The 12,755-nt window shown below is 44.9% G+C and overlaps 1 protein-coding gene across 1 annotated transcript in view; it reads right to left on the bottom strand.

The window, feature by feature from the left end:
• HUNK (hormonally up-regulated Neu-associated kinase) overlaps positions 1–12,755 on the bottom strand; it is a 96,810-nt gene that overhangs the window by 20,914 nt on the left and 63,141 nt on the right. The window contains exons 5-6 of the mRNA XM_078658401.1: positions 11,159–11,286; positions 1,907–2,042 (exon numbers count right to left, since the gene is read on the bottom strand). Coding sequence (XP_078514527.1) covers positions 1,907–2,042; positions 11,159–11,286 — 264 coding nt within the window. The remainder of the gene's footprint in view (positions 1–1,906; positions 2,043–11,158; positions 11,287–12,755) is intronic.

Below are 12,755 nucleotides of genomic sequence, written 5' to 3'. Positions count from 1 at the left end.
ACCCACTTCTCACCACGTTATGTGCCTCTTTTTTTGCATTTAGCGCAAACCTGACCAGAGTGTATTGGAGCGCTGTACACAAGCAACAGTTATATTACACAAGGACACATTCATTTTTGGTAGGCACAGGGAGATTTTGTGATTTGGCCAGAATCACAGGCTGTAGAGCTGATGCCGAGACCCGAATGTGGTTCCTCAACTCCAAAGTCGACAAGTCTGGCCGTTATGCCACATCCTCGAGGGAATCTGGCGACCAACAAACAGGCTCGTGCCCCAGAAGGGCCGGTCGAGATGTGAAGCTAATCAGGACATGAAAGTCTGGTATCTGACTGACTCCAGCCAGACCTAACATCCCTTCAGGCACAGTGGTAACCTTTATACACCAAACTTGCCTATTACCTGCTCTCTCATAACAAATGGACAGACATCAGGGCAATGGAGTATGTAAGGACCTGTGGAACATTGCTGCCAACTGATGACACACACAGAGGCTACACACAAACCGAGTTAAATCCCACTCTGTCTCATCAGGCCTGCCGACAACACATATATCTACCACAAACTGCAGGTCACTGGTAACACAGTCCACCCACCCTGCAGGTCCCAAGTATCACATACTCTGCACTGATTTCCCCTAATGACAAAAAGAAAACACAGGACATCACCCGACAACACCGAAGGTTCACCACCAGCACAATGAAAGGGCCCTTCTCGGCCAATCAGAGCTGCCAGCCTCAAGGTAATAACAATGTGCGTCTAATCCCACACTTCCTCGTCGGCCCATAACACTTACCGCATAGGATCGAAGCGGGGACAACCGTCTTCCAACCACACACCCCACGGCACAGTGTGCTATCCACGTGGAAAATCCCTAAAAAGCCCCGCCTACAGGTAAAACGCGTTATACAAATACCGCCATACATCTGAAATAACGTTCTCATGCTGAGTGAGTTTTCTGTAACCACATCCAACTGAGAACAGGAAGAACGCTCAAGTGCCCTTGATTATTTGGCTGATAAGGTAGCAGGGGCATTTAAAGTTAAGTTAATTTGCACAGGATCACAGGTTTGGTAAAGTGGTGTGAAGCCGAGATTTAAAGCAAGTATTGGATGTGCGAAACCGTATCTCTGCCGGTCATTCACCCCACCGACAAGACCCGGGATTTGTGGCCACCGCTGCCACCTTCGAGAGCTCGTGCCGGGTAACGAGGACACTGTCCCTTGGTGTAGACCGAGTGACCTAGTTAACTCTTGAAATGCCGGTCACACAGGTCAGGGGAGCAGCACCACCTCGTGTCCTCCATTCCCTCAACTCGCCTGACCCGTCATCTTACAGCTGAGCCGTCTGCGCGCCCTGCCTGCCCCCTCGGTTTCATTCCAAGCGCCCATCCCCCCACGGTATCCCACTGTACAGAGAAACCCCGCCGCCTCAGCCAAATGGAAACCTCGCCGGGCACAACACTCATCCGAGCTGACAGCCAGGGAAACAGATGCAGCCTTGTTTATCTAGCAGGCCGTGTTTTCGCTAACACTCCTTAATGACGAGGCTTCTGATACTAGGTCAGCCCAGCCTAGTGTGGGTGGGGGTGACTGGAGGAGGGGGTTCTTGGGGGGAGGGGGTTAATACCCCCCAACTTGCCTTAGGCCACCCCTCCTTTCCACTATTAGCACAGAGATCCGCCATGCTTTCACATCACCAGTCAGCTTCCCGCTCAAATACATGGGCCTTTGATGGACACGGGCGTGCCCAATGGGGTGAGTGCATATGGAAAATCAACAGTGTTGGGGCAGAGTCAGTCGCATGTGCTTTCTACTGGGCTCCCAGAGGCACTGACAGTCCCATCTAGACATGACATCATTTCCATAAAAGGAAGTACCATCTCTGCGTCCAGCCCTCCGTTCCTTACCTGTTGGGGTAGATCACAGCATTCAGGACTTTGCCCGGATAGTTGTCATTCAGCCAGCGGTTGGCAAGGGCCTGCTGGATGTTGGGCCTCTTCAAGGGGTCGGGCTCGAGCAGGGAGCGAAGGAAGTTTACAGACACTGCAGAGAAAAGAGCCAAAGAAAACGTGAGTCCCACTTGTAGGCCTTATAATCAACCTCGCTATGAAAAAGACACAATGACACATGCTGTGCCCAAAACAGACAGGTACTCTCGAGGGGAAAGGACAATGCACTTTCTGTAGTATGCTTTTCCAACTCCCGCTAGTAATAAAAAAAAGGCATCCAGGGTTTTGACGTTTCGGCTTTCTATTGCTAACTGTTTAGCAGAGCATTCTTCAGGGCTTGGGGAACCAAGCAAATAGATGCGCTCTCTTTCTTACGCTTGCATCTACCACATCCAAAATACTGCAAGGCTGAGCATGGATCTGGGCAGAGGCACTGTTTGCTCTTACATCTCACTTGCAATAATGACTCCATACACATCAGATCGTTTAACAGTGCCAGTGTAAAGACAATAACCCGTTTAATACACCAATATCACTGCCATACACCTAGGTCCTGTGCCAGTTGCTCAATTAGGGTGGAGGTAAAAGAAGAACAGAAATTTGAGCCAATCAGGGCGAGATCTGAATCAATTCTGCGAAAAGGAGACAATTCCACCAGATCTTGCGAGTAAATGAGCTAGCTTTTTAATTTTCCAACAAGAGCAAGCACCCTGACTTAATGTTTTCTTACCCATGCTCAAGCAATTTAATTGATTTTCTGCAAATAAGCCAGCTAAAGATACCAAGCTGCAGAATCCTGATTTACCACACCATCAAGTTTACAAGAGTCTGCTCTACTAAAGTGACATGCCTTATCCAAGATGCCTTTCATGGACCAAAATACCTTTTAATGAAAGATAAGACTCTACACTAGACAAAGGTGGTCTGGACCACTTGACCAAGCCCTTCAAGGACACCACTCCACTACTAACCCCACCCCCATGGCACACTCCAAGCAGCCTCAACCATATATGAGGTGCAAGTTAATTCTCTAGTATTCTGTGCACTAACCATAAAAAGTGAACACTGGCCTTGTGCAACACAGTTAGCCATGCACTGTCTGCAACAGTTACACTCACAGTAGATGTGATCATGCAGAGCACACCCTGGCATCTCAAACCATCTCTTTATCTGTTTTTCTTTTACACTATGATTGTTTTAATTGACATTTTTACCATTTATATAGCAGAGAAGGAAGGGGAGGACAATACATCCCCAACCTGGGCATCAAACCTATGGCAAAGTTAAGTCTTCCCTGAGGATTTTCATACAGTTGGGCTTCGGAAGAGGCGCTCTTCCATTTTGTCATGTCTGATGGTAATCTTCTTTTACAAAAAACACACAAACACAACCAAACATGTTCTAATACATATTCTAATGACCCAGCATGACCACCTACTGTTGGCCTTTGATTCAATAAACCATACCCTCATGTCATGTATTTTACTAGTGTGAGATGTTTTCATCTAGGCCTGCAGTGTTTTACACCCTCTGCACATTTAAAGCTGGCAGCCGCTTGCACAGAAAGTCAGATGAGGAGGTAAAGCTATCCTTGTTTCACACCAAAACAGCTATCTTGGAACACTGCCCTCATATTTCAACAAAGTAATATTTGACTTTAATCCCCCCAAATACACGTGGTGCTATCATAAAAGGGGCTCTTCGAAATGTGTTCATGCCATCATAAGACTTGGATTTGAATGTAATCCATATTAAAGTATATAATGAGCAGGGAATTTTCATAAGCCATTTGTGCCTTTCTTGTGTTTGCTAGATTTCAATACTCGCCGGAGCGGCAGCTTCCAAAGTTTCTGAGGCTGAGCTGAAGTCGTAGGGTGAAGAATGACACATTTCCTCTAACATGAAACTCTTTGCTGATATTTGATCTTTGAGGACTGATGTAAGAGTGTTCTTAACGTCCTTCAATTGCATTAGTTAATTCAATACCGATAACCATGAGTACCAGGTACAGGAATTCCCAATCCACTCTACCGGGAGCCTTTTCTTCATCCAATGATATTTCTGCTACTAGCTCGGATTTATTTCTTGACCAGTGCTGCAGACTGACTGCCGCACCACTATGTTTATTAATAAACTAGCCTTAGGAACAAAGCTTTTATATAGTTGTAATTTCAAAAATACTTTGAGTATTGTTTTCTAAAGGGTAGATTCAATATTACTATGCAAATCTGTCTACAATTGTAGGATTTCCACTTTTTTCGATGAGCAGTTCACTTTGGTATAATCCGGAGGAACTCTGTATCCCAAAACATTCTACTGAAAAGCATTTAAGAGCACGGGTTCCATTCCCTGACATCCTGCGTTCCCAGGACACATGGAGCAGTTGATCTTTATCCAATGTATGCTTTTGGATAGCAAATGAGATTATGCTTAAGCAAGGGAATTTGCATCAGTGTGTACACTAATCACTGTAATTATCTCAGAAGGTGTAATAGGTGTTTCCAGGGACTGTTTTGCTCAGCCTAATATGAAAGATCTGATCCAAACGCATATTTAATCCTACTTTCAATAGTTTCAGATTGTTTGGGTACAGCTAAAAGAAGAATTTTAACACCTCAACTACTGGTGAAATTAGATACACTTAATAAGGCGCCACTCAACTAATTTAACACGAGAACAACTTTCAAAAGCCCTATGTTGCTTTAATCAATAGATAGCATTGTTCTCACCTTTCTATATGATTACCAGAACTTTGGCATGAAGAGAACAGTAATAGCAAACACTATTCATTTTTTCAGTGTATGTGAGCCCCCAGAATTAAATACCACTCTACGAGGCTGGTGAAGTGAAGGATCAGAAGTAATCAGGAAATAGTATTTAATGGACAGTGTAATCAATCTGTAGACTAGAGCATCCTGTCACCGCACACAACTGAGACACATATAAATTAAATGGGCTGGAGCAAAGGCAGGGAAACAGACGTGTTGTGAACGGATGGGTGAACAGGCATTTACATAAATTCTGCCTGCAAAGTTCAGGTGGGAGACAGGCAATATATAAATACTTTCTCTGAAGTTAAATTTTGCATTGAGCTGAGTGGGTACATTTTTTCTTTTCAGCATAAGGTTTGTTAATTTCTGCATCTAATACGACCTATGCTTCCTAGCGACAGATTCAACAGAAGCAGCGTATTGTCTGAGGTTACTATGTTTATAATTGCAGTTGATGACGTCACATTAACTAAATGCTGTGCAACCAAGAACAAGGGCTTTGAAGAGTGCCGCTACATGCATGGACTGGGCGTGCTCTCGGCACACGATGCACTACCTGCTGTATGTCTTGATGGCTTAGATCCCCAGGCATTCAGTTCTGAATCCCCACCTTTCCTTTCTCACACAGGCTGCTACCAGTGGCCAATATAAGAGAATGGCAGGGCGAGTCCGCCGGCCACTGAGAGAAGCATCTTCAACAAAACCGGATCTGCCCCACTTTGGGAGTACTGCTTTCGGTTACAAAAGCTGGAGCTACAAAACTAAACTTCCAGCGATTCCTTATGCTCACTTCTAGTCTCAGTGAAAGTCATTGTTTTAAAAAGTCCATGCTGTGGTCTTTCAGGATTTGCTGTCGTTTTGAAAATGTGCTTCTAAGGTGTTGCTCCATCAAGACCGCTGCACACACCAAACCACACCCAGGAACACTACACTACAACTGAGCTAACCATGGGGGTCTCTCCTTGCCCCTGCGAGGGCTGCTGAGGCCCAGGATACACTCATATCTGCCACCCTCAAGCATCAGGGGGGCACGTGTGCCCTACTCACAATCCTCCAGGAGTTGATAAACCGGCATACAGTATTCACGGCTAGCATGAGTATCATGGGAGGGTCCTTGCAGGGGGCAGAAATTAAGCCAAGTTGCCCAAAGTGTGGCAACATGACATACTATGTGTGCAATTTCCACCCTCCATGCAGTGACGGGTGGAGGGGACGCTGTCCTGCCGCCAACAAGGGAACTCAGGGGTCCCCGCTAACAGCTTAGTGAGCATTGCAAAGTTGACACATTCTAGAAACAAAAGCAGAAATAAAGAGTCTTCTGTTAAATAATCAACAGGTCACATCACAGGGCAGGGGAGGGGTGCACGCCCCCATCCCGCCCACACATAAAGAAAGGGACCGTGCAAATCTGGGCCAATCAGAGATCGGAGTGATCCGACACAAAGAGTCTGATCACAGAGATTTGGAGAGCGGGAACAATCTCCATTATCCGGGACATTCCGTTGCCATGGGTGACGTGGGCAGGCATGCGCGAGCGCAGGTACCGGGCTGCTCAGTCTTGTGAAGAATTCGTCCCTGGCCGATGGAGGTCTCTGCCCCGGGCCTGCCCGGGCGCGCGCCGCCACGCGCCCCACATGAAAGGCAAACACACCGGGCGAATCAGGCGCAGGCTCGCACATCGAACAAGCCTTTGCAAAGCCCGCAGGCCTCGCTGTGTGTTCAGAGGGAAATGTTACCGAGTACTGAGCACAGTGATGTGTTTTGTTCAGAAACGTTATAATTACGTAAGGTAGCACTTTGCCGTGAACGCTCCTGTCAAAGGTGTTATGTGTGAAACAAACAGAATGGGGACATGTAAGCTGTTACCAGACATGCCTTAAGAAATTCAAAGCACACAAGGAAGTTATGGACGGATCACTGAAACTTTTCAGACACTCACCCCAGTCACAGATCTGGGTTGAATGCATTGTTGTTCTTTAGCTCAATTCGCCACCTCAGTTCAGACCCAGCTATATGCAAATCAGTCTTGACCCTGAGCCTCATGGGAACAGTTCAGTCCGAACTACCAAGCCAAGTTCTCCCTGAACAGGAAACAAGCATTCTGGGACCGGTTTCTGGGTAACACCCCTCATCAGCCAGGCTTGCTTGAATCCAGTGGCACAGTGAGCAAGGGACCCACGTTCAGGGCATACCCTGAAATTCAACCTGCACTGACTTCCAACGAAAATTACAGCAGCATATAAAAGCAGAGGCAGAGCTAGGGGCCAAGTAGAATAAAGAGAAATTCCCCTATGGCCTTATGATTACATATGCGACATAGTTCAAACTATAATGATATATATAAATAGAATCCCAAATGACACACAAATTACATGAGCAACTATTTTTTATTACTTTCTTTTATTCATTTACTTTTTTTGCGCATGAGTTACCTTCATTTTCTACTTTTTTTTGTGTGTTAAGCATATTCATCGTATACAAAATCAATAAATACTATACATAATCAGAAAAAAAAATTTTTTAAACAATACTAAAGGAAAAAACCCTGTTATCCACACATACAACAACAATCACTCACTATTCATGCATACTTGATACTGTTACCCACACAACATACAATACAATCAAACGTTTTCTGTGCATGAGGTAGTCCAGATGGCTTAGAGGACTAAGTACGCCAGGTCTACGCGTTTCGGTGGATTGACACCACCTTCCTCAGGACCAACAGATTTTCTCCCTTAAAATCTCGTGGAGACAGGGTTTCTATAATATCTCAGGAAGAAATTGAATCAGGGATGCTTTGAAGCTTCAAGGCAGTCAGTAGGCGCGGGATATATTAAATCCTGATGAAATATGTCAGCGGAGTTATTTTAAGGTCTGCTTCTTTCTACGGTATCTTTGTATTAATGCAATGAGGGTAAAATTGTTGACACCTCATCAAAAGTTAAAGACGGATCAAAAGCGAGGGTTGCGGGTGCGTTGTTCTATCGATAAATTGATGTTCTATGTTCTCACCACAAGGCTATAAAGTCTTTCTCAACGAAGCCGCCTTCCCTCTAAATGGTTTTCCTTTTTGTATGTTCGTCGAACATACAAAAAGGAAAACCATTTAGAGGGAAGGCGGCTTCGTTGAGAAAGACTTTATAGCCTTGTGGTGAGAACATAGAACATCAATTTATCGATAGAACAACGCACCCGCAACCCTCGCTTTTGATCCGTCTTTAACTTTTGATGAGGTGTCAACAATTTTACCCTCATTGCATTAATACAAAGATACCGTAGAAAGAAGCAGACCTTAAAATAACTCCGCTGACATATTTCATCAGGATTTAATATATCCCGCGCCTACTGACTGCCTTGAAGCTTCAAAGCATCCCTGATTCAATTTCTTCCTGAGATATTATAGAAACCCTGTCTCCACGAGATTTTAAGGGAGAAAATCTGTTGGTCCTGAGGAAGGTGGTGTCAATCCACCGAAACGCGTAGACCTGGCGTACTTAGTCCTCTAAGCCATCTGGACTACCTCATGCACAGAAAACGTTTGATTGTATTGTATGTTGTGTGGGTAACAGTATCAAGTATGCATGAATAGTGAGTGATTGTTGTTGTATGTGTGGATAACAGGGTTTTTTCCTTTAGTATTGTTTAAAAAATTTTTTTTTCTGATTATGTATAGTATTTATTGATTTTGTATACGATGAATATGCTTAACACACAAAAAAAAGTAGAAAATGAAGGTAACTCATGCGCAAAAAAAGTAAATGAATAAAAGAAAGTAATAAAAAATAGTTGCTCATGTAATTTGTGTGTCATTTGGGATTCTATTTATATATATCATTATAGTTTGAACTATGTCGCATATGTAATCATAAGGCCATAGGGGAATTTCTCTTTATTCTGTTTATATTGTCCTCTCTCTTCCCTGGCCAAAAGTAAGTCTCAGAGGGGGTCCCATTATTTTGCTGCTAGGGGCCAAGTAGTGCATGGGGTTGAAGTAGGCAGGGACGCAGACAGACAACATGAGCTGGTGGTCCTCCTCTGATGGATTATATCTATTTATTTATGCACACAACACTATTTGCTTCCCAAGTTTTTGTCTTTCTTGCACTTGGTGTCTCGTCTGCATGTTATATGTGATGAAATCACTTGAGACACAAGGTCACTGCTTCACTTCCTCCACCCTGACATAGTGGTTTATGTCCTAGTGTAATAAACAGTGCTTTAAATGGGCAGGTACTGAGTTTAATTTAATGCACTACTTTAATTTAAAAAAGGACTGTGCCAGCACTTCTAGTCAAGATGGAATATTTCCAATGGGAGCGCTGGCATTTCTAAGTAGGGGCACTGAGGAACTGCACTTCTGTCATTTAAAAAGTGCACCAGTGTGCCAGCACCTGTCAGCCTGGGCGCTATGCCTATACTGGCAGAACACAGCCTTTTCTCAATAGAGGCACTGAGTACCTGCATATCTTTAACTTGAAAGGGAGCGCACCAGCACTTCTCAGTTGGGAGTGCAATGCTTACAATTTCAGAGTACCAGCACTTCTCAATAAGGAAACTGAGTACCTGCACTTCTTTAATGTACAATAGAGTGTGCCAGCACAGCTCAGCCTGGGTGCAATAGTTGTAATGGGAGAGTTCCTGCACTTCTCAGAAGGGTCACCTAGTACCTGCATTTTTTTCATTTAAAAGGGATCGCGCCAACACCTCGAAGCTGGGGTGCAATATGGGAAAGTACCCGCACTTCTCAGTAGGAGCACCGAGAACCTGCCCTTCTTTAATTTAAAAAGGAGCACGCAGTACCTCTCAGCTGGAGTGCAATAAATGTAATGGGACAGTACCAGCACTTCTCAGAAGGGGCACCTATTACCAGCACTTCTTTCATTTAAAAGGGAGTGCGCTGCACCTTGCAGCTGGGGTGCAATACTTGTAATAGGAGAGTACTGACACGTCTCAGTGGGGGCACTGAGTACCTACACTTCTTTAATTTAAAAGGGAGCGTGACTGCACCTCACAGCTGGGGTACAATACTTGTAATAGGAGAGTGCCAGCACTTCTCAGAAGGGGCCTGCACGTATTTCAGTAGTGAACTGAGTTCCTGCACTTCTTTAATTTAAAAGGGAGTACTCAGCACTTCTGGGTGCATCGCTTACAATGGGACGGTACTGGCACATCTCAGTAGGGGCACCGAGTACATACACTTCTTTCATTTAAAAGGGAGCGCTCCAACACCTCTCAGCTGGGGTGCAATACTTATAACTGGAAGGTACCAGCACTTCTAAGAAGGGTCACTGATCACCTGCACTTCTTTCATTTAAAAGGGAGCGCACCAGCACCTCGCAGCTGTGGTGCAATACTTGTAATGGGAGCATGCCAGCACTTCTCATTGGGGCACCGAGTACCTCACTTCTTTAATTTAAAAAGGAGCACACAGTACCTCTCAGCTGGGGTGCAATACTTGTAATGGGAGAGTACCAGCACTTCTCAGTAAGGGCACTGCATACCTGCACTTCTTTTATTTAAAGAGGGAACACAACAACACTCTTCAGCCTGGGTGGAATACTTTTGATGGGGACTACTGTCCCTTCTTAGTATGGTGCTGAGTACGTGCACTTCTTTCATTTAAAGAGGGAACATAACAACACTCTTCAGCCTGGGTGGAATACTTGTGATGGGGTATACTGTCACTTCTTAGTAGGGTGCTGAGTACATGCACTTCTTCAATTTGAAAGAGAACGTGCCAGCATTTCTCAGTTGGGTTCCAATAATTGGAATGGAGTACCTGCAATTCTCAGTAGGCGCACTGAGCATCTGCACTTTTATACTTCTGCTTCAAGCACAGTGTAGCCTGACGAAAGCACCCCATCCCATACCATGGGACAATTTATTTGATGGATGGAAATGCAGCAGAATGAGGCTTGAATTAAAGTTCGGTGGGTAGGTTACTTAGTCACAAACACAACAGATATCCAATTTGCCTTATTGCAAGTGCATTATATCCAATGGCGATATTATGAGTTGTAATAAGGCGGGTGGGATATTAATGAAAACATTTGGTATGTGATGTATCTGTTATCCCTTTTCATGAATGCGCTCAGACTAAAATATATACATTAAAAACATGCAGCTTCGGTCTGAGATTAGAGACCTTTAGTTTTCTCAAGCCAAACACTTCTTGTTATGATAGTACAAGAGGGCTTTGATGCTATAGGTCTAACATGGTGAATATCCCATCCGCATAGATAGGAGCCATACCTCTATGGTGTTTGCAATGATAAAAGTGGAGTTATGTCATAGTAACACAAGATAATAGCACAAAATACATGTATATTTGAGCGCACTCTCTCTGGCAACCAGCGCTGGTGCTTTCACCTAGGCTGAAAGGAGAGGATGCCGCTGGCAGGTACTGAATGCATTCCAAGCTGCAGGAGGTGATTACCTGGGGACAGGTGGGTGGGCAGGGGGTTCATTTCTTTGTCCACCATTTTCTGGTACAGCGCTCTCAGGCTGAATGGCTCCACGGTAAATGGTAGCGTTCCCGTCAGCATCGCAAACATGTTCACACCGCTGAAAGAGTAATGAAAGAAACATGAGATTCAGCTGATTGGCCCGCATGCAGGACATGAGGGGCGCAAGGGGCGAGTGACGCAAATGCAATGACTCGCCGACCGGCTAGGGGATGGGGGCAGGCGGCAACTGCAGATGTGAGGGCGCTAGGACCTGCATCTTTCCATCCAGGGACCCAGTCTCTCCCCAGCATCCTCGTCTTCCACATCCACGATATGTTACTGCCATTTACATTTATAAAACTCAATAAACCTGGGGGTCTGATAAAGAGTCCAGAGGTACTCTAAAACACTAAGACTAGGAGCCACAGTAGGTGCAAGGTAAGGAAACCTTTAAATCTTAGAAATGTTACTGAGAAACCAACACATTTAACCACCAGCAAGAGTAGGTGAAACCCAATGTCCAGAGATGGATTCCCATCAAAGTTTAGGTAGTGATCTAGTTGTTATCATCTGGTCATCCTAAGGTTGGGATAGGTAGTCTCTAGAACATCGAGACTGCCATTTACATAACACTGACTACCATTGTTACGGCATTGTAGCGCTTTCTCAATCTGTGTGCCCTTTCCTCCGGACCTGACGTGTCATAATTCACCTGCGTCTATTATTTGTTAGAGTTTGTGTGTGTGGAGCTAATAGTAGAGGGTTAGTTCGATGTTCACTACAGAAGTGGTTTGTGAGACTAGTGTGAATGTAAAATGAGTTTGGTGTTGGGAGGTCTTGGTTGGATCCTGTGTGTATGGTGAAGCGGCCTGGCCTATGGGGAAGAAAATCAGGAGTTGAGATCACAGTCTAGTGCTTCTAAAGCACTGGCAGGTCTGAGGCAAAGTCAGTCACATACCAGCATTTGGCAGCCTTAGACAGGGACCTGCCTTTTGCAAAATCTCAGATTCTCTATATCTGAATTTCTGCCTTTGCACCTGCATCGCCTGTTCTTCCCTAAAAGAAGTCAGTATTGCCAAAAGATAATAATTCTGTGTTTAATGTGTTACAGTATGTAAAAACAGGAATGCACAAGTGTGCTTTTGTGCATGCGTTGACGTCGAGGGGCAGAGAGAGGGGTAAGTACGGAATGTAAAATAGTCTCTCATGCATTACAATAGCACGGAAGCTGGAAGGATCCTCTAAATAGCTAATAGCATAAGGTGAGAGAAATATACTCAGCTGAGCCAAGAGGTGACAAGGCCTTCCAGGCAGTGGTTGAACCATGTTGGTTAAAAAATGCCAATGGTTGAAAGGGACGGCTACAAACCCCACTGTAGTATATGGGAGGTAAAAGGTCTGTTAGACGGCTACGCTGTCAAACCCAGCCCTAAGAATCATGGAAGCCCGTGTCTCGGTGTCGGCTCAGTGTGTGCTCCAGTGAAATGCGCCACAGACTGCCTACGCGGATCCCTCTTTCCTCAGCGCCGCCCCTTCTGTCCTCGAAGGCGCCATTTTGAAGCTTCACACCCAGCAGCAATGATTCAT

The sequence above is a fragment of the Lissotriton helveticus genome, chromosome 8 (assembly GCF_964261635.1).
Source record: "Lissotriton helveticus chromosome 8, aLisHel1.1, whole genome shotgun sequence".
Lineage (NCBI taxonomy): Eukaryota > Metazoa > Chordata > Amphibia > Caudata > Salamandridae > Lissotriton > Lissotriton helveticus.
This window is presented reverse-complemented; position numbering and strand designations above follow the sequence as displayed.